The sequence below is a fragment of the Cebus imitator genome, unplaced genomic scaffold (genome assembly GCF_001604975.1).
Source record: "Cebus imitator isolate Cc_AM_T3 unplaced genomic scaffold, Cebus_imitator-1.0 Scaffold310, whole genome shotgun sequence".
NCBI classification, from domain to species: Eukaryota; Metazoa; Chordata; class Mammalia; order Primates; family Cebidae; genus Cebus; species Cebus imitator.
Window position 1 is genome coordinate 1,781,443 of NW_016107625.1, and position 23,476 is coordinate 1,804,918.

At 38.3% G+C, this 23,476-nt stretch overlaps 1 protein-coding gene across 1 annotated transcript in view; it reads right to left on the minus strand.

Annotated features, from left to right (window-relative positions):
- ECPAS (Ecm29 proteasome adaptor and scaffold) overlaps window positions 1-23,476 on the minus strand; it is a 63,383-nt gene that overhangs the window by 27,508 nt on the left and 12,399 nt on the right. The window contains exons 11-21 of the mRNA XM_017503409.2: window positions 21,525-21,659; window positions 20,499-20,655; window positions 19,575-19,747; window positions 18,460-18,561; window positions 8,913-9,036; window positions 5,734-5,879; window positions 5,265-5,319; window positions 4,345-4,459; window positions 3,630-3,698; window positions 2,155-2,272; window positions 1,720-1,887 (exon numbers count right to left, since the gene is read on the minus strand). Of these exons, the coding sequence (XP_017358898.2) occupies window positions 1,720-1,887; window positions 2,155-2,272; window positions 3,630-3,698; window positions 4,345-4,459; window positions 5,265-5,319; window positions 5,734-5,879; window positions 8,913-9,036; window positions 18,460-18,561; window positions 19,575-19,747; window positions 20,499-20,655; window positions 21,525-21,659 (1,362 nt within the window). The remainder of the gene's footprint in view (window positions 1-1,719; window positions 1,888-2,154; window positions 2,273-3,629; window positions 3,699-4,344; window positions 4,460-5,264; window positions 5,320-5,733; window positions 5,880-8,912; window positions 9,037-18,459; window positions 18,562-19,574; window positions 19,748-20,498; window positions 20,656-21,524; window positions 21,660-23,476) is intronic.

Consider the following 23,476-nt stretch of genomic DNA (forward strand, 5'->3'; position numbering starts at 1 on the left):
TCGGTGCAGTTATTGAGGGACAGTGTCTCCCTCGACATCAGTGCAGTTATTGAGGGACAGTGTCTCACTCGTCCTCGGTGCAGTTATTGAGGGACAGTGTCTCACTCATCATCAGTGCAGTTAATGAGGGACGGTGTCTCACTCATCTTTTTAACCCCAGTACATTACCCAGTGCCTAGCTCATGACTGTTCAGAATGAAATATGAGTTTTACTTTTTAAGCCTCTGCTCTACTTAGCAACTTGGTAATAATGACAAAACAATAGTAGACTCAGATTTATACCAATGCTGACCCTCTCAAAATTTATGGCTTTTCCACTTTTATAGGTAGGAAAGGTTTTGTTATCCTTACTTACATGTAAGAAAACCAAGATAAAGAGGTAAATAACAAACTGATGTCTTCCTATGTCTGCTTCTCTCAGCATTCTCCATGGGTGATCTCATCCACTCTGTGGCCTAATCCTTTCACTCACAGAGATGGCACTCACATCACAAGGGCCTAGGCCTGTGTCCTGAGGTCAGACCTACGAAGCCCAGTGGCCTATTGGATCTTGGCTGACCCAGAAGTAGCACATGTTCTCCTGGAGCAAGCAGAACACACTGAGCCTTCAAAGCTGAACCCTCAAGTACTACCATGAATAGGAACATACTCACCCTAGTACCAGATAGGAGAGACAGGAAGGAGCCACATTATAGGCAGAGACTTGTAAGACATAGTAAGGATCATGGAATTTATTTAAAATGAGCTGTAAAGCCACTGAATGATTTTAACCCAAAATGGCACAATCAAATTTGCATTTTTAAAATCTTTTTTGCTACTACGTAGATAATTAAATGAAGAAAGACAAAGAGAAAAGAAAAGACAATGACCACCTGTTCATCAGGAAATAATTAGGAAAAGAAGAGAGCAGATTCAAGGAATACTTTGGAAGCAGAAACAACAGAATTTGCTACTAGATTCAGTTGGGGGTGATGGTGAGACACAGACCAAAATAAAGTATGACACCAAGTTTTCCGGCTTGCGCAAATAGGTGAACAGTGAAAACAGAGGAGGAAGGTTATTTTTTAAGTCCCGTTCTGGGCACTTTGGGCTTATGATATTCTGAAACAACACTGAAATGAAAATTTCAAGTAGACAGTTACATATACAAGTCTAGAGTGCAAGTGACATCTGGACCAAAAGTGTAAGACTGGGAACTTTCACAATAAAGATGACATTTATATGCCTTGGAACTGATCGATATAGAGAAACCTCAGAGAGCAAAAGATATGCAGAAATAAGCCCTGATAAATCTTAGTATCCAAATGGAACATTCTGACCAGCCAGATGATAGGACACCAAGAGAGAAAATAATATGGCAATTGCCTGCTTCCTTGGCTGTCTCCCCAACTAACTGAATTCACTGGAGGTGGGATTATGACCCATTCTCCATTGCATCAATAGTCTCTATCCACATTTACTATTCCATTTGTGTGAATATATAATCATTTTCTTAACCATCTGCCCAGTGGACAATTATATTGTTTCCATTTTGGAGATTTCAATAAATGTTGCCATATATGTCTTTGATGCCTTGAAAAAAGGAAGAAACATGGAATGAGAGACAATTTATTGGTTTGAACAAGTAAGTATAAAAATAGTAGAAAGTTAGATGGGCACTGGGTTTAAACCCTATGCTTGACCTGTTTTCCTAACACGCAGGGGTCCACAGATACTTACCATGGATTTGTCAGTGACCAACGCATTCCAAATACTTGTCATGGCCTGTCGAATGCCAAGATTGGGATCAAACTGATAACGATAAAGTCGAGGAACTAGCTGAGGCAGAAAAGGAGCCAACTGCTCTCCAGCTCTGGTAGCAATTACATTAAAACCAAAAGCAGCACCCTAAAAACAATAATAGGATGAAGTGACTCAAATGCACCCATTACAGTAAAATATTAACAGAGCAAAAAATTCTCCCTCCCAAACTTATGCCTAAATACAGGCTGATTTATTGGGCTTTCCAATCAATAGTAGCTTTGTGGGGTTCAGCTTTCTCATCGAGCACAGACTTTTACAAAATGCACTGTATATCATTTGTCACTGTCTGCCAATGTAGCATGTTTGATTTGCAGGGAAATAAAAAATAATTATCCAGTGGTGGCAACTTACCTTCCTAGAGTTCCACATTGCATGATGGTTAGCTAAATTCATAAATTTATACACCAGATCTGGCTGGCTAAGATCACTTGCCAGAGAACAAAGTTCCTTGTAAGTAGAAAGGCCCTGACTTGGAAACAAAGAAAAAGAGGTAGGCAGTAATATACTTCTCTCTTTCCAGCCTAAAAAAATTACATCATTAGTATTACTAGGACATACTAAAATCAAATTTTCACTCAATTTCTAATACTGAGTTATCTTATCACCATGGACACAGAAAGCCAGGTTGGGAAGAATATAAAAAGTCAGCTAATTCAACTAACAGCAATTCCTAAGCCCATCTACATCGCTGCTGATAAATGACCTAAACGCACGTGTAAGTCTGTGGAAGTGGTGCCCTCACCACCTGGGGATGCAACCCAATAATTTTTCATTACGTTACACATAATCTCACATGATCATAAGAGAGTCATCTGAAGACAACATCTGTCTTCCCTAAGTCTTTTCTAAACTAGACCACCCCAATCCAACTTGAGTCTTATTAACGTTCCTCTGAACAAATAAAATCGGCTAAAACATCTAATCGTTTTATGTTATTTTGTAAAATGCAAGCACTTTTTAAAAAACTTAGGAGTCTACAAGGAGAATAAGTAGAATGAAAACAACTTTTGACATGGTAACAGTGCACTGTAGGGGAAAGTCAAGGACAGAACACACTGCAGCTTTCTCCTGTTGCAGACAACACTGAAGTAGGCTATGTGTGACGCCACAGCAAGGCCCTGCAACCAGCAAAGATTTGCCTAACGATCCACAGAAACAATGCATGATAAAATAAAGGAGGTCAAGCTCAAGCAATTTATTTTAAATGCTAAAGTAGTGGCATCTAAGATAAAGAATTACACCTACCCAAAAACTAGGGGCAGTAGGTGCACCTGGTGTCCCCCAGGACTCAGCTGCCTGAGAGCTGACAGTTCTTGGCCTAGGCAGTCTCCCAGAAATGCCCTTAGGGCCCAACATCATGGGCTCCCTAGCAGCAGCCCACCACCAACAGCTGGTCACTGAGGGGACACAAAGGGCCAGGCTCTATGCCTCAAAGCAGAACTCCAAGAGGCCACTCCATGCCAGCTCAGAGCTCCTCCAGAGGTCGGTATCCACCGAAGCAATGGCAACAGTTCAACCCCTCCCCCAGTCATAGGCCCTGTCCTGCTTCCTCTTCACCCCAAAGTGATCCCCAGAGCACTACCCAATACATTTCCAACCTAGAAATCTCCATCTCAGTTTATTTCCCATGACACTCAATTTAAGACATGAGCCTTTTTTTCCATATAAGTTTTCTTCTTCCACCAATAGATAACATTTCCTAAGAGGGTAGAAATCAACTTCATGACTGCTCTATTTACCAGACTAATACATACATATATATACATACATATATATATTTAAAGATGTTTATTACCATAACTGATTGATGGATTTAGCATACTTACCCATCTGGTGTTTTGCCAAGAGCTCCGCCTTGGAATACCACTGTCTCTCCAGAAACTTCATGTTTAACTCTAAATCAAAACAAGAAGAATTTCAATAAGCTTAAAGCTTTTCATACCAACATTCAACTAGCCAATACAATTCATTAACAAAGTGGTAAAACTGAACTTCCTATCAAGCATTTACTGTGTACAAGATATGAAAGTCCTTTCCAACAGGCTGCAAATTTTGTAAAATGAATCCAGAATGAACAAATTAACAGATGAAAAAGACATTCCACATAATTTGCACTGAATTAAATGAGGTGACAACATGAAAACTATCCTCCCTACAAGGCAGGCAACATAAAGCAGCAACCCCTTACACAGATGATTTCCTCTCAAACTCTTCACAGATTAGACTATGAATGATACGCAAGCTTCTTCTCTGCATCTTAACTTCCATTTAGCCAACAGTAATTACGGCATTTTTCTAATCCAATACATTAATTATCTGGGACCATTAAACTTTCAAAGCTTGACCTAGTGACATGCTCCTCAAGTTAACAGTATACATTGGAATAACTGTGCTATTCGCAGCACAATAACTACGGACTTGCAATTTAGAAAAGCCTTCATAAACGCAAAAATGGAAAGCTGAATTTTCCTTCTCTGGCATATTCTATGTGTATAGACTTGCTCTATGGGTTTGAATCTAAAATTTTCAAGTTCACCATACCTTTTGCCAGTCATAAGTGTTTCTACAAGTGTAGAAACCAATTCCTGTTGATCTTGTTCATTGCCTAGTTCATAAACCAATCCAAGGCCCTTTGATGCAACATCTTGGCTAAGTTCTACAAGAAAAGCAGACAAGATTGTATTACTTTAAAAAAAACTGTCTACTTGCTATGAAATCAAAATTTTTAAAAAGTTATGTTGACATGGACCCAAAATGTTATCAAAGTAAAGATATAAAAACAGAATCAATCTGCCTATTTTATTTAAAAATATATATATTACTACTAAATCATTTCAGTGGACATGGCACCATCCAAGTTTCTATAAATGAGAACCACATTCACAGAAGATCCAGTTTACAAACCTAGGCAATACTGATGGACCTATACAGTGTCACTGGACAGTGACAGATTATCCACAGACTGTAAAGTCATACACATCAGAGATAAAACAGCCTCACAGGATTTCAATACACTCACACCTAACTTAAATGTCAACACAAGCCCAAATGTTTAAATCAAGTTATAAAACAAAGCTACTAGTGAAATGTTTAACACATATACATTCACTGTCTCCTAGCTTAAATCGGAGAGGAAAAGTAACCAGAAGTACAAAAAAGCTATTAGGAGAGACACTAATGTTAAAGAAGGCCTCAAGCTCCATTTTTAAATGCAGACTAAGGAACATGTTCTAATGTATAAATAAATAAATAAGAACCTAAGTTTCTGTCTCGTAACTAGAAATTTTAGTTTTTAAGCCATTAACATAATGCTTACCCTTACTACTAATAAATAAGGTTTGATCATTTGTTTTAATCACATAGCTCAAAAGTTTTCTTTTACATTCACTAATCCAGGTTTTTCAACATTTAAAATACAAGTTCAAATAAGTTTAGAAATCAAATATTTACCAACAACCTACCATCATTGTCTGATAGAACTGAAACAAATGCACTTTGAATTTCTTTAAGATGAGACTGAAAGAAGAAAAAAGGCATTACAACACTGAAACTCTACCTCTTTGAGAGAATAAGAGGGTTGCTCTCACCATGTACAAAATTTGTAGTCTTATTATCCAAACCAGTTACAATCGCTGTTTTGTTCTCATTTTTACAGGTGGCCCAAATCACCTGGAGCTGCACCACTTACAGGTAGTCTAACACATGCAAGCTGACCATTGGTCCAACTGAGCCTCCCCATCTCAAGCACTTCTGATTTTATACCTTCAAGTTTTGAATCATCTTCCAGCCTATATATATCATTCATTCCTTCATGTACAATGTATTTCAAAGTATCTACTATTGGTTAATGGTCTTCACCCTCATATGCTTTCCTTGCTACTTATAATACTGTGGTTTCCAAAAGGGCTGACCACATACAGCATGGCTCACCTTCACTTCTTTGTGGGTATTTAGCTTTCTCACAAGGGAAAGGAGCCAGATACAGGCTGCTTGCCTCACATGTGGGTTGGGGCTGATTATATGTTTATTTAAAATCACATCCAATACCCATGGAACCACATCATTCACTTTGGCTTCTGGGGAAGAACAAAGAAAAATAATAAAGGATTAAAATAATTCAACATAGTTTCCTGAAAAAAATTAAATTTAAATCAACATTTACTCAACATAACAATCCTGTAACATACTAAAGTCTAAATGACTAAGGTGTTTAAAGCTGCTGAAGAAATCAATAATTATTCACTCTAGAACCTAGTGTAAACAAAATTACATTTCAAAGGCACTCAAGTAACTTTTTAGTTCCCTAGAATGAAAAATTATCCCTACTCTCTCAGTGTTAGCAATTTTTCTTTGTTTCCTAGATCTTTCTCAACTTCTATCTAAAAACTAACAAATATCTTTTGCACTTATTTTCCTCCTCCTGCTACTATACTGTTTTTCTCTTTTATTACTCCAGGGTTTCTGAATCTCAACACTACTGACATTTTGGCTGGATAATTCTTTATTGTAGAGAGCTATGCTACACACTGCAAAATGTCTGGCAGTATCCTCTGCCTTCACTAACTAGAGACCGGGAGCACCCATCATCCCCAGTGTCCAGACATTACCAAATGTCCTCAGTGGGGCAAAAATCTCACTCTTCCAGTAACAAGCATAGTTTTACATTAAGACCCTTCAAAATAGTTGTCTAAACTCATGTTCAAACTTTGCCCTTCTCCTTTCTTGAGCCCACTCCAAATAAGCCTTTTGCCTTCTCTTCTCCGTGGATATTATTCACAGTAATCACAAATGACTTTCCTGTTGCTAAGTCCAATGATTCTCAATTTTCACATTAGTTGATCAATTGGCAGTACACACCATGTTCAATTCCCCTCCACCCCTCATCTCTTCACAGCTCCTCACTGATCACCCTACTCTAGTTCTCAGAGTCAGAATCCCTTCTTTTAATACCCATAACCACAACTCTAGCTGCCAGCAGTTCTGCTATCTGGTCAAATACAATTACCAAACCAACAAGTCCTTACTCAAGTCCCACAACATGCCCAGGATAATATGTAGAGATGCTAAGATGCCTAAGACCTGAACCCTAACTGGCTTCTCAAATGCTGTTCATTCTATTCACAGCAAGACTGGTACACTGTAACCAACAACATCCAAAGGCTGAGTAGCATGCAGATGAGAATGACAGAACACGCATGATCAAAATTCACATCAAAGATTCATCATCACCCCCTCTCCACAGTATGTTATGTTTTCCTTTCCCGAAACAGACAAAATAGAACTTTGACATTTAATGGACAATTTGAGATTCCTTTGGATGAGTAAAAAGCCAGGCAGAATGCAATCTTCCAAGAAAGTTTCAAGAAATACAAGAGTTCAGAGTATGAAGACTGGCATAGATACCTTTCTACTGACCTTTATTTGCTTAAGTTGCTATGTAAAAACCTATGGAGTGGCTGGGAGCAGTGGCCCGTGCTTGTAATCTCAGCACTTTGGGAGGCTGAGGCAGGTGGATCACCTGAGGTCAGGAATTCAAGACCAGCCTGGCCAACATAGTGAAACACCGTCTCTACCAAAAATATGAAAAATTAGCCAGGTGTGGTGGCAGACTCCTGTAATACCAACTACTTGGGAGGCTGAAGCAGGAGAATCACTTGAACCCGGGAGGCAGAGGTTGCAGTGAGCCAAGATCGTACCACTGCACTCCAGCCTGGGCAACAAGGTGAGACTCCATCTCAAAAACAAACCAACAACAACAAAAAAAAACCATGGTGTCAGAAACATGCCTCTCATAGCAAACCCACTCTTCAGTGTGAGCCCTCCCTGCTGTCAAGTCTCTGTTATCACCTCTCACATGCAACCTGAAAATTCCCACTTCAGGTATGGCTGTCTAAGCTTGTTAACAATGTCACTTCCCTCCCTTATCTTCATCCTTCTATACAAACTTTTTGCCTTGCTTCATGTGTGTTCAAGAAAAACCTCAAAAAACTGACTCTGATTCAGCTTCCGTCAATCCACAATTCTCATTATAATGCAAGCAAAAGCGTGTTTTTCTATTTCCTTTAAACCTCTTTATGGTGGCTAATGAAACAACAGGTGAACACATTACCGTGGAGTTAAATGTTAACTATAACACTAAGTGCAATAACTAAATTAATGTATTAATCATGATGGAACACAATCCACAATCAAATTGTTACCATGAGAATATTGTCATTTAATTTCCTTAATTGAGAAGATGAAATATAAAAACTTGGTGACTTTTCCTTCTGTTTAAAATTTTTTTTAATTCTAGCTGAAATACTAAAATATATTTTCAATTCCAAATTCAAATTAAATCATAACACATTTGAAATCATGATATATATATAACATAAAGTCAGAAACCACATGTTCCCTCAACTATATGCTGTCACTAAAAGCCAGTGTACCTGGAACACTAGCAGAAGGCACTGAGGCTTCATTATGTAATGAAGGATTAGAGGACACCTCATCTGGAAACACTATACCTTGAATTCTGAAACTGGCTAAACACTGAAATCCTCATGAAAAGGGCACAAGCTTCAAGGTAATCCAGAGCTAACTCCCCTGCTTGCTTGCCAAAGGGAAAAAAGTTACTAATTTCATGCTGTCTACTTTTTTTTTTTTTTTTTTTTTTTGAGACAGGGTCTCCCTTTTTCGCCCAGGCTAGAGTGCAGTGGCACGATCTCGGCTCACTGCAACCTCCGCCTTCCAGGTTCAAGCGATTCTCATGCCTCAGCCCCTAAAATAGCTGGGATTACAGACTTGCGCCACCACACCAGGCTGATTTTTATACTTTTAGTAGAGATGGGGTTTCACCATGTTGGCCAGGCTGGGCTCAAACTCCCGACCTCATGTGATCACCCTCCTTGGCCTCCTAAAGTGCTTGGATTACAGGTGTGAGCCACTGTGCCTGGCCTCATGCTGTCTTCTTCTAGCAACTATTTTTCTTGACTGAATGAAATTGGTAAACAAATACAAATATTTGAAAAATAATATGGAATGTATAATTTTTTTTCCTCAAATGCGATAAAGAGAACAAAAAGGTTACTTGATAATTATAAATTGATTAGCTGAATATTTGGTACCAGTAGGAGGAGTATATTCCTCTTCAGTCACTAGCCAGGCATCTCGGGCAGCCACAGAACTAGTTCCTATTGCCGCACTGGTAATGGCTTCGCCAATAGTGAACTGAAGTTCTATCTGCTTGGCCTGCAATGAAGGAAGTAAAAGCCATGAATGAGAAAACACATTTCCCCAAAACATCCATTTCTACAGAACAGCTGCTTAAAAGTGTGTTTCTGAGCATGTTTTGTTTTCTCTATTTTGTCCTAGTTTGCTTCCAGCTAATTCAATGGCTCAAAGGCAGGGGAGGGTAAAGGAGCAAGGACTTAAGAATGCCTTGAAGATATTTTTCAAAGTCTTTGCTGCCCTCCTCACCTCAGTAGAGAACCACTAAGCAGTGATTTACGATGTCTAGAAGCATAATATGGTTCACCTAAGGAAGACAGGGAATCCCACCAACTTTGAAGCCATATAAGTCTCAGTATAAATTCTAGCTGCCTCTCAGCAACTATATACCCTTATTTAAACTTCCATGAGCCTCAAAAACTTCATTTCTATGAGAAGCATAATATCATCCACAGCATTAAGCTTTAAGAATTAAATGAGGTTAATGTACATAAAACTACTAGATAGTATGCCTGATTGTGGTTACTCCACAATAAATAGTAGCCATTACATTTTATTAACATTTACTTAACAACTATTTAACTCTTTGTACTCTTAAATTATATGATATCTTGATGTTACTTTTAAATGGCTCAGAAGAGAACAAAGTAAATGTAAAATGTGAAAATTTGGAAAATCTGGATAAAAGGCACACGAGTTCTTTAGAGTATTCTTACAGCTTCATTGTAAGTTTGAAAGTGCTTCAAAAGCCAAACATTTGAAAATTCTATATAGTACACACTCAAGTATTTTAAAATTTGATTCGGAAATGTTGACATGCTTCACAAGTAGGAGTCACTGATCGAACATGTAACTACCTAGACCTGCATTTTCCACTTTTTACTGTAAACCAGAAGAAATTAGGAGGAAGAGAAGAAATAAGGGAATGAACAGAGAGCATGCGAGGGCTATGAAAACACTAACTCTTCCAAGCATTAAGGCAACAGCTGAGACTTTCCTATGCTAATCAATAAACGCTCTATTTGTGATGAGGCATCAAGTGCTAATGCTACATGCTTCTGAGACTGAGGAAAAAGGATTTAAAGGCTTTAGTCCAACAGCTTCCCGGGTTAAAAGCTTCTCTTGGCAACTTTGAGCTAAAAAAGGTATTTCAACATAATCCTTATTAAGGTTCATTTTATGTACCTGTTTTTGCATGTTTCCCATAGTTAATAACAATACACTTGCCGTTAAAAACAAAAACAAAACTCCATAACTATATTTATGAATAATACATTTATGAATATCTGGACTTCACTGTAAATATTCCAGAAATAAAGGGGTTCAATAGAGAAAATAAGAACAGACACGTGGGAATTCATTACATTATTATCATTCTATTTTTGAATATGTATAAAATTTCCCATAATAAGTTACAAGAGGGGCCGGGCATGGTGGCTCATACCTGTAATCTCAGCACTTTGGGAGGCCGAGACCGGTGGATCACCTGAGGTTAGGAATTTGAGACCAGCCTGACCAACATGGAGAAACCTCGTCTCTACTTAAAATACAAAATTAGCTGGGTATGGTGGCGCATGCCCGTAATCCTAGCTACTTGGGAGGCTGAGGCAAGAGAATCGCTTGAACCCAGGAGGAGGAGGTTGCAGTGAGCCAAGATCGTGCCATTACACTACAGCCTGGGCAACAAGAGCAAAACTCCATCTAAAAACAAAAAGAAAGTTACAAGAGGGAGCAGGAGGCAGGGCAAAATGGCTGAACAGGGAGGGGGAGGTGAAAATGGTTAACAAGTACAAAAAAACAGAAAGAATGAATTCAGGCCAGGCATGCGCTCATGTCTATAATCCCAACACTTTGGGAGGCCAAGGTGGGTGGATCACCTGAGGTCAGGGGTTTAAGACCAGTCTGGCCAACATGGTGAAACCCCGTCTCTACTAAAATTACAAAAATTAGCCAGGCATGCTGGTGTGCACTTGTAATTCCAGCTATTCAGAAGGCTGAGACAGGAGAATTGCTTGAGCCCAGGAGGCAGAGGTTGCAGTGAGCTGAGATTGGACCACTGCTCTCCAACCTAAGCAACAGAGCAAGACTCTGTCTCAAATAAAAAAACAAAAAAACAAAAGAAGAAAATGAATGAGACCTAATACTCTTTGGTAGCAACTAGTGTGGCTATAGTCAATGATAATTTGATTGTACATTTTAAAATAACTAAAAGAATACAATAGGATTGTTTGCAACTCAAAAGATAAATGCTTGAGGGCATGGATACCCTATTCTCCATGATGTGATTATTAAGCATTGCATGCCGGTATCAAAACATCTCATGTACCCCATAAATATAAACACCCAACATGTACCTACAAAAACTTAAAACTGAAAAAAAAAGAAAAGCCCAACAGAACCTCATCCCCTCCCTATCTAATGCAGGGACGTCAAACTAAATTATCCACCACAAAAGCACCTTCATAAAAACTAAAATAATCAGGTGAGAGATCACAGCACCCAGCTTCAGCATAATAACAAGAAGAGACTCACTGAATAGGGTGGGACGAACACACTGCCTATACCACCCCTCCCAGTCCCAGGCAGCACAGCTTGGAAAGAGGAACCCAAGTCAGTTGACTAAAGTGACCTCAGCCCCCAAATAAATTTCACCAGCAGCCAGGCCACACCTGAGGGTAGGAAAACCAAGAGTACAGGAGACTTTATCTCACAACCAGGCACCAGTGCAGCCACAATAAAGCAAAGCACCAGGCAGAGTCCAAAAGCCCCACCTCCAGGATGCTGCTGTGGAAGAGCACTTCTAGACCCAGCACGGGCAAGAAGGGAATCTGCTGGTGTGCCAGAAACAACCTAAGTCCCATGTCCTGGGTGGCTCCAACACCTGCTGACTAAAGCGGCCTCATCTTTGAAAAAGCATCAGCAGCAGTCAGGTGGCCATAGGCCTTGGGTGAGCCCTGGTACTGTGCTGGTCTGGGAGGCCATGGGCTTTGGGTTTAACCCAGCATGGTGCTAAGCTGCTGTGGCCACACGAGTGCCCACATTACCCTTCCCATAACTTCAGGCAGCTCATTGTGGAGACACTCCCTCTACCTGGGGGAAAGAGAAGGAAGAGAGCAAGAAACTTTGCCTAGGAACCCAGAGAATGTTAGATATCTAACAGACACCTAGATACCCAAGTCCATCAACGCTGGGTATCGAGGTGTCTGTAAGAGTGGTGGCACAACTGGGCTTAGGGTGCCCTCTAGTGCTGAAACAACTGCAGTGACCACAGGCTTAGGGAACTCAACACTGAGTCGTATTTGAACTCGAGGAAGGCCCTCTGAAGGGCAGATGCAAACAAGACCAGACTGTGAAGACTGAAATAAATATTTAACTCTTCAATGCCCAAACACGGATGAATGTTCACAAGCATCAAGGACATCTGAGAAAAAATGTTTGAAAAAACATTTGCCCTAACCAGACTAAATAAGGCACCGGTGACCAATCCTGGAGTGGCATAGATAGGTGGCCTCTCAGATAATTCAAAATAGCTGTTTTTGTTTGTCTGTTCATTTGTTTTTTGAGACAGAGTCTTGCTCTGTCGCCAGGCTGGAGTGCAGTGGCGCAATCTCAGCTCACTGCAACCTCCACCTCCCAGGTTCAAGCAATTCTCCTGCTTCAGCCTCCCAAGTAGCTGCAACTACAGGCCTATGCCACCACACCCAGCTAATTTTTGTATTTTTAATAGAGATGGGGTTTCATTCACCACGTTGGCCAGGATGGTCTCGATCTCTTGACCTCGTGATCCGCCTGCCCTGGCCTCCCAAAGTGCTGGGATTACAGGCATGAGTCATTGTGCTCAACCCAAAATAGCTGTTTTAAGAAAGCCCAACAACTTCAAGAAAGCATGGAGAAAGAATTCAGAAACTTATGAGAGAAATTTAGTAAAGAGACTAAAATGGGGGGAAAATAAACAAATCTTAATGTTGAAAAATATAATGGATGACTGACAAATGCTTCAGTGTGTCTCAAGAACAGAACTGATCAAGCAGAAGAAAGAATTAGTGAGCTCTAAGACAGGTTGTTTGAAAACACACAGTCAGAGGAGAAAAATGCAGAAGAATGAGATACACTTAGAAGATCTGGAAAACAGCTTCAAAGGGGCTAAGAGTTATTTGCCTTAAAGAGGAGGTAGAAAAAGAAACGGGTAGAAAGTTTATTCAAAGAAATAACAGAGAACTTTCAGAACCTAGAAAAAGATGAACACCCAGGTAAAAGAAGTTCAAAGAGCACTAAAATGATTCAACCCAAATAAGACTACCCCAAGACATATAATAAACTCACAAAGGTCAAGGATGAAGAGAGGATGCTAAAAGTAGCAGGAGAATAGAAGCAAATAAGATATAAAGGAACACTGATATATCTGGTGGCAGACTTGTCAGCAGAAACCTTACGGGCCAGAAGGGATTGGAATTAACATATTCAATATGCAGAAGGAAAAAGAAAGGGAAAGGGAAAGGAAGAGGGAGAGAAAGGGAAAGGAAAAGGGAAAGAAATAGTTGAAGACTGACTTCAACGCCCCACTTTCAGTAATGCACAGGTCATCCAGACAGAAAATCAACCCACCCAAATCAAAATTAAACTACACTCTAGACAAAATGGGCCTGTCATTTACAGAACATTTCATCCAACTGCTATAGAATATGTATCTTTCTTATCAGCACATGAAACATTTTCCAGGGTAGACCATATGTTAGACACAAAGCAAGTCTCAAGCAATTCAAAAAAAAATCAAAATCCCATCAAGTATCTTTTCTAACCATAATGGAATAAAATTAGAAATCAATAACAAGAGGAATTTTGGATACTAAAGAAATACATGAAAATTAAACAACACATTCCTGAACAACCAATGGGTCTAAGAAAAAAATCAAATAAGAAAAATTCAAAATTTATTGATACTAATGAAAATGAAAACACAATATACCAAAATCTATAGAATACAATGAAAGCAGTGCTAAGTGGGAAGTTCACAGTAATAAATGTTATATCAGAAAAGTAGAAAGACTTCCTAGTGATGCACTTTAAAGAACTAGAAAGGCCAGAACAAAGTGAACCCAAAATTAGTAGAGGAAAGAAATAATAAAATTCAGAGCAGAAGTAAATGAAATTCAGACTAATAAAAAATACAGAAGAGCAATGAAATGAAAAATTGGGTTCTTTAAAAGATAAACAATAAACTATTAGAACTGATAAATTCAGTAAGTTACAGGATACAAAATAAACATACAAACCGTTGCATTTCTATATGTGATATGGTTTGGATTTGTGTCCCTGCTCAAATCCCAAGACTGAATTGTAATCACCAATGTTGGAGAACGAGCCTGGTGGGAGGTGACTGGCTCCCCCCTTACTCTTCTCCTGATAGTGAGTTCTCACAAGATCTGGTTGTTTAAAAGTATGTAGCATCTCCCACTTTGTTCTTTTTCTACTGCTCCTATGCCATGTAGGACATGTTTTGCTTCCTCTTCGCCTTCTGCCAAGATTGTAAGTTTCCTGAGGCCTTCCAAGCCATGCTTCCTGAACAGCCTGCAGAACTGTGAGTCAATTAAACTCCTGTTATTTACAAATTACCCAGTTATAGCAGTGCAAGGACAGACTAATATGCCAACAGCAAACAATCTGAAAAGAAATCAAGAAAGTAACCCCACTTATAATAGCTACCAAAAAAAAAAACCTAGGGATAAGTTATAACCAAAGAAATACAAGATCTCTATAATGAAAACCATAAAACACTGATGAAAAATTTAAAAGAACACACAAAAAAGAAAACATATCCCATGTTCATGGATTGAAATATTATTAAAATTTCCATATTACCAAAAACAATCTACAGATTCAATATAATCCCTATCAAAATATCAAGGACATTCATCACAGAACTAGAAAAAACAATCTTAAAATTTGTATAAAACCACAAAGACCCTAAATAATGAGCAAAAAATACTAAGCAAAAAGAATAAAGCCAGAGGCATTGCAATACCTGACTTCAAAATATATTACAAAGCTATGGTAAGCAAAACAGCATGGAACTGGCATAAAAACAGACACATACACCAATGGAACAGAACAGAGAACCCAAAGATAAATCTACCCATTTACATCAATTCATTTTCAACAAAGGCATCAAGAACATATATTGAGGAAAGAACAGTCTCTTCAATAAATTGTGCTAGAAAAACTAGATATCCACATGCAGAAAAATGAAACTAGGCCCCTTTATCTCACCATATCAAACCAAAATGAACTTAAATCTAAGACATGAATTATGAGACTACTATAAAAAAACATGGAGAAACACATCAAGATATTGGTCAGGGCACAGATTTCTTAAGTAGGATCACAAAAGCACAGACACCTAAAGCAAAAATTGACAAATGGGATTATATCAAGTGCAAAACTTCCCACACAGCAAAGGAAACATCCAACAGAGTAAAGAGACAACCTATAGCACAGAAAAAAATATCTGTAAACTACTCATCTGACAAGGGATTAAAAACCACAGTAAATAAGGAACTCAACTCAACAGCAAATACACAATCTGATTTGAAAATGGACAAAAGATCTGAATATAGTTATTTCTCTAAAAAAGGTATGTAAATGCCAACAGGTATATGAAAAAGTCTGACGATGGAAATGTAAAGAAAAAGTACAATGAGATCTCATCTCACCCTAGTTAGAATAGCTATTATCAAAAAGACAGAAAACAGCAGATGACAGTAAGAATGTGAAGAAAAGGGAACATTAATACACTGTTGGTGGCAATGTAAATTAGTATAGCCATCAGGGAAAACAGTATGAAGGTTCCTCAAAAAACTAAAACTAGAACTATCATATGACCCAGAAATCCCCCTATATATCCTAAGTACATATCTAAAAGAAAATCTGTATACTGAAGAGCTATTTGTGCTCCAATGTTTACTGCAGCCCTATTAACAATAGCCAAGATAAGAAATCAATTTAAGTGTTCATCAACAGATGAATGGATTTTTAAAAAGTGGTACATAAACACAATGGAGTATTATTCAGCCATGAAAAAGAATGAAACCCTATTGCTGACAGCAACATAGACGGAACTGGAGGACATTATATTTAGTGAAATAAGCCAGGCACAGAACAAATATCCTATGTTCTCACTCATATGTCAGAAAATCAAACTCACGGAGGTAGTGAACAAATGGTGATTACCAGAGGCCAGGAAGAAAAGAGAGCTTGACCAATGGAAACAAAAATACAGTTAGAAGAAGTAAGTTTCAGTGTTCATCAGCACAATAGAATTACTATAATTAACAAGAATTTATTATATATTTCAAAATAGCTAGAAGAGAAAATCTCAAATTCTCTTAACACAAAGAAATGATAAACACTTAAAAGGATGGATACCCCAATTACCCTAATTGGATCATGATACATTGTATGCTTGTATCAAAATATCACATATATCCTATAAATATGTACAATTATGATGTATTAATTTTTAAAAATTAAAAATGGGCCAGGCACAGTGGCTTATACCAATAATCCCAGCATTTTGGGAGACTTAGGTGGGAAGATCACTTAAGCCCAGGAGTTCAAGACCACCCTGGGCAACACAGAAATACACTGTCTCTATAAAAAATTAAAATATTAGCCAGGCATAGTAGGGCATGCCTGTGGTCCCAGCTACTTAGGAGGCTGACGTAGGAGGGTGCCTTGAGCCTAGGAGATGCAGTATACTCCAGCCTTGGTGACAGAGTAAGATCCTGTTGTAAAAATAAAATAAATAAAAAGTTAAAGGAAACCATACAACCTTCAGCACTGTGTCCTCCTTGACTGTGAAAATATTCTGCTTCTGTTTCATGTTCTTCATTATTCTCATCATCTAATCTCTCTACCTTATTTCCATATTTCTAGTTTTTCATGTATTTCTAAACTCTTAAAATAATGGCATTAAAAGCAAGTTAAGAATTCAGACAAGCCTTTCTTGAAAAAAAAAACAAAACAGGCTAGGCACAGTGGCTCACATCTATAATCCCAGCACTTTCGGAGGCTGAGGCGGGCAGATCACCTGAGGTCAGGAGTTCAAGACCAGGTTGGTCAATGTGGTGAATCCCTGTGTCTACTAAAAATACAAAAATTAGCCAGGCATGGTGGAATGCACCTGTAATCCCAGCTACATGGGAGGCTGAGGCAGGAGAATCGCTTGAACCCGGGAGGTGGAGGCTGCAGTGAGTCAAGATTGTGCCACTTCAGTCCAGACTGGAAGACAGTGCAAAACTCCATTTTTTTTTCTAGGTGGGGGAAAAAACGCTAGAAGAAACCCACCTTGCTCAGGGATTTAAAAAAAAATAAAAATAAAAAAAAAAATAAGAAAGCCAGTATCATAAGTTTCTCTCCAAGTGGTTACAATGTGAATGACATCCCAGGAGCTTTGGGTTGTCTAAAAAAATTCACTTTAAAAATACTGAATTCAGAATCCAGACTAATATTGGCTCTCTTACTCGGGTGCCTCAGTCCTTGGCCTCAATTCTCTCTCCTCCTTCCCATCTTTCAAGGCCTAACAGAAACCCCACCTCCAAAAACGTACACTAACTCCTCCTGATAAAATTACACCTTCCTTTGTGATTCTACTGCCTTATATACAAATGTCTCTTCATTCAGTCCCTTAGTCTGTCAATATTTACTGAGGTCCTGCTATTACCAATCACACTGCTAGGCACTTGTTTTATAGCAGTCAGCAAAACAGAGTCTGCATGTAGCCTAGTGGGCAATTAGAAACTGTGATAAATGCTGTGAAGAAAAAGAATGAGAGACATGGTGGCACAAATAACTAAAGAATCGACCCTAGTTTGACGGGCCAAAGAAGGCTTTTCAAGGAGCTCAGCAACAATCTGGGAAGGAAGCAGAAGGCTTTCAAAAGCTCGGTGCAAGGTGGCCAAAGAGGCTGGTATACAGAAAGTGAGTGAATGTCAAGAATCAAGGCTAAGGAAAGCAGGGGCCAGATCAGGCCATGCTGAGACACAGTATACTCTGTTGGCATTTGCCTACTTGTAGGTCTTCTTCACTACACTAGGCATCTAGAGGACAGAAGCTAAATCATTTGTTTTCATTCAGTTGAAAACAACTGAAATACTCAAGAGCAACTTTTTTAATGGCTCACTCCACCCATCTGGCTGACTGGGTATGTATGTTTTCCCTTCTACCACATTGCACTGTGCTTTGCTCAAAAATTATAAGAAAAGATCTTTCCCTCATAGGTGATTTAGTCAATGCTATACCTAGCACAGTGATGAGCACAAAACTAGTACTTAAGTATTTAGTGAATAAATGAGTAAAAAAAATCTCATAGCAGGCAAAACTGTACCTAAAAAAACAAACCACTCCTTTTTCCTTGAATAACTAACAATCAGGTAGCAATATAAATACCTCCACAGAATCCATCAGACCTTGCAAGAGGAGTTTCTGGTGAGGAAAATCTCCATCCCCAACTGGAAAATATCCCAGAGTTTGGATTGCTCGTTCTTTCATCTGGAAGAACACCAGATTTTTTTCTTTTAAACAGAGTATATAATAGCTTTACCTCAGTACAGTATTTCCAAAATGAGATGACAGGAAGGGTAGTCTAACACACCAACATAAAAGTTTTTACAAAAGCATCAAATTTTACAATAGTATGTATATAAGTCATTGAAGGTAGAAACACACAAATCCGAGTCCACTAAGGACCCACAGCTGCAAAAGAAGAAAGAAGAAAGCCTATAATTAGGCTTATTACCTTTCAAACTATAACAATTTAAAATGTGGGTTCTGGTCCAGGAGGACCTAGGACCAAATCACATCTCAACCATTTTGCCTATACAGGTTTGTGACCTTAAGCAAGTTACTTACACTCTCTGTGACTCTGTTTCCTCATGTTATCTCATATAGAGATGATAACTGTGCCTATTTCACTAGACCTTTTAGAAGATTCAGTCAATATATGCAAAGCCCTTAACACACTCTCTGGTACATTACAAGTGCTTAACCATGATTGGCAATGATTAGTTAACAGCTAATAAAAACTGTACTGTGTATCTTCTCAGAAAGTTTTAAACAGTAGCTAGACCAAGATTAAGATTATATCAATTAAACTTGTAGTAGTAAACTGATATTTCTGCTCATTAAATCATCTTATACCTCAAAACTGCCTTTAGATTAGGATTTATATTTGGTCTAAAATGACAAAAATCATAAAACTACTTAACATCTTATTACACACCTTCTGCATGACAAAAGATATTTCCTGATGAATTTAATATTTCACTCAAATCATAATAGTTATAAAGACCTAAATTGGAATGACTTGGTCAAAAGATGTACACACTAGGGCTGTACACAGATCACCTCTAACTCAAAAGTAAACACTCAAGCTTGCTTCTTTATCACCCATTTTTATATTAAACCCTTCCTACAGCTGTAATGCCAACTGTTCTCATTAGAATTTGTTTTTGCTCATTTATGAACAGAAAGAATTCCAGAAAGGGAAGAAATAAGAAACTTACCTTATTTGTCTCTTTACTGGAAGGTATTCTATTTAGTAAGCTTTCTACAAGATGCAATTTGGTAAAGCCAGATCCCTCACTGGGGATTGGGAGCAGACCATTTCTGCCAATTTCACCCAGGGCTGTGCAGGCAGCAATTGCCAGGAGGGGTGATGTACTGTCCAAAAATGAGCCTATAAGCACATTAAGCCAAAAAGAGAATCATATACCATTATCCTTATGGCCCAAAGCAACCAGTGACGTACTCAAGATTATTTTTAAGACAGCAAAATAAAATCAAAGTCTACAATATCTTCTAGTTGACAATTTGTTAACATTTACTCAGTGGAAAGACAACATGGCAACAGGGGATAGAGTAGTTTTTTGTTTAATATATAAATTTTTGCCCATAATAGGATCACCCCTGTTTATAAAAACATGTAGGGAAAAAATGTACAGAAAAAAAAAGAATGCTTTGGTTTTTTCTGTTTTGTTCTTTTTGAGACAGGGTCTAGCTCTGTTACCCAGGCTGGAGTACAGTGGCATGATCACAGTTCACTGCAGCCTCGACCTCCCAGGCTCCGGTGATCCTCCCACCTTAGTTAAGTCTCCTCAGTAGCTGAGACTACAGGAACATGCTACCACATCCAGCTAATTTTATCTTTTGTAGAGGCTAGGTCTCACTATGTTGCCTAGACCGGTCTCAAACTCCTGGACTCAAGTGATTCTCCCATCTTGGCCTCCCAAAGTACTGAGATTACAGGCATGAGCCACCACACTCAGCATTCATTGCTATTAAAAATACAGAATTTATCAAATAAGTTTTTTGTGAAAAAGCTTGTGTCTTCAAAGTACAAAGCTATAAAAAGAAAGTGAAATGCCATATTAAAATTTAACATAATTCAAAAATTGCAACACCCAAGTCAGCATAAAGACATTAATTACCTATTGTTTCTGTAGCACTCTGAATGAGTTCCTCTTGATCAGGGAGGAGGTCGGCATTTCTCTCTTGTTGCTCTGCCATTCTGATTTTCTTTTTAGCCAAGTATCTTCCCACCGTGAATCCCAACGCAAGCAAGGATCCATGCTGTATCTCTGGGCTCTGAATTTAATGAAACAATCACATATCTCTGGCTCTCTCCCATATATGCAAGAATACATGGCAATATCTTTATGTCTATTAGGATCATCTCTCCAACAAAACATAAGGCTAAGGAATAAAGTGAACACTCAAGGTTTCACTAGATGCTACTGCATCAAGCTTAGGGAACAAGAGAAACCTTGAGTTTTCAACAGAATTTTGAGAAGCTCAATCGTGATTCACTTTAAGATTTACATTCTCTTAATTTCATGCCCACTCCAATTCCAGGTGAGATAACTTTCCTACATGCTCCTACATGCTCCCATGCCACTTTCTAGCTTATAGCACTTATGTAACTACAATGCTGTAACTTTCTTCACACATAATGTCTCCCTATTGCCAACAGAAGACAATGAACAGATCCTATTTCTAACTGCTAAAACCTCTAAACACAAGGTAACCAACAAACTGTTTGAAGTAAAACTTGTTTTTTTACTGGCAGCAATAGATAAGGAAGAGAAAAGGAGCTAACATTTCTAGCTTCCAGTACTAATCAGGCCTGACCCTGTTTAGTTTCCAAGATCAGATGAGATTAGGTGTGTTCACGGTGGTATGGCTGTAGGCTGTGAGCATCCTGTTGTACTACGGATTCTCACGTATTTATGAATCACCGTACTCCTAGCACCTAAAACAGTGCTTATCAGGCACAGCACTCATATTCATTAAGTGAGCTGACTGAACCAATGTATCACCTATCTCATTTACTCTTTACATTCATAAAAGCAAGGAATTTAGAGGTTCATTTTACAAATGAGAACACAGAAACTAAAGTTAGATCCTTTTACAAAACTCTACCTCCCACAAAAAGGAATGAAGACAAAATAACATACGTGATTGTCTTTTGTAGTCTTTATAAGCTGTTCTATCATTGATTTCAACTCACTCCCCGACACTGTTGATACCACCACAGAATAAAACAATGCTGCCAGTTCACGCATTTCTTCTTTACTGCTATTCATCAGACTCTGAGCAGTATAAAAAAACAAATATATACATGACATAGAACCATGTGCCTGCTGAAAACTTCTTTTAAAATTAAAAGAATGTTCAATCTATTGATATCCATGAGAAAAAAACAAGATATTATTTGAAAACAAAATGAGAGCTGAATGAATTATATAACAAAATCTTCGGTGCATTTTCATCAAAGATAACGCAAGTACAAAACAGGTGAAATTTATTCACAGATGATCTAAAACAAGGGTCAGCAACTTCTATAAAAAACCAAAAAGGGGCCGGGCGCAGTGGCTCACGCCTGTAATCCCAGCACTTTGAGAGGCCGAGGTGGGTGGATCACGAAGTCAAGAGATCAAGACCATCCTGGCCAACATGGTGAAACCCCGTCTCTACTAAAAATACAAAAAAAAAATTAGCTGGGCTTGGTGGCGTGCACCTGTAGTCCCAGCTACTCGTGAGGCTGAGGCAGGAGAATTGCTTGAACCCGGGAGGCAGAGGTTGCAGTGAGCCAAGATCGTGCCACTGCACTCCAGCCTGGTGCCTGGCAACAGATTGAGACTCCATCTCAAAAAAAAAAAAAAAAAAAAAAGAAAAGGATTTATGGGCCATTTGGTCTCTGCTGCAACTACTCCATTCTGCCATTGCAGTGCAAAAGCAGCAACAGACAATACCCAACGAATGAGTATGTCTGTGTTCCAGTAAAATGTGGACATGAAAATGTTCGTGTCATGAAATGTTAGTTTCTCGATTTTTTTTTCCACATTTAAAAATGTAAAAACCATTCTTAGCTTGCAAGCCCTACAAAAACAAGAGGCAGGCCATATTTGGACCTTTGACTATAATATGACAACCTCTGATCTAAAACATCAAAGCTCAAAACCTATAAAATCATTTTAAAATCAGTATAAATTTGTAAAAAATAAAAATTCCTTTTTAAAGTAGAAGCAATTTCATGAAACCAGATTATCCAGAAATGTGCAAAACTAACACCTCTTGGTAAATTTCATTCATGTTTTCACACTTAAAGTTATAATGTGTACATTTTTACCATCATTCAAGCTGTATTTTCCAAAAAAAGAACTGCAATATGTAGCATATGGAGATACAGAAAACTGTGTGGGCCAATACCTACACTAAAAAAAAATTATTCATTATTTATCTGAAATTCAAATTTAACTGAGTATCTTATATTTTTGTTTGTTTTCGTGTGGCCATGGGACAGGAACATCCTCATAAATGGCTGGTAGAAGTGTACACTGGTACCATCCACATGGACAGTGTCGTATCATCTAGGAAAATTACAAGAGCACATGTCCTCTGATCCAGCTATTGCATTTCTGGGGAATCCATCTAAAACATATACTTCCTCAATATGCCAGACAATAGATTATTCATTGTAGCAGAATGGAAGTGCTTACTCTAAATGGCCATCTATAAAAATCTAGAATACATTACAATACATTCATACAATAAAAACAGATGCTGTTACAATAAACAAGATGCTGTCTCCATAGTTGCAATGGAATAGTTCCAGGTTCTACTATTAAGTGAAAGAATGTATAAAACTGTGTGAATAGCATTCTGCTTTTTGTAAAAAGAAACAAAAATTTTAAATGCACATTTTTATGTGTATGTACATAAGTAAACTCTAGAAAATGCGCTATATATAAGTGGTGACTGATATATGCTTGTCCAAGGGGAGCAGAAAGGGCAAAAACTAGGAGACTTGGGTAGGTGGGAGATGGTTAAGGAAAGGAGACATTTTACATAGTTTTTATTTAAACTACACAAATCTATTGCTTTTTTTTCTTTTTCAAAAAAAAAA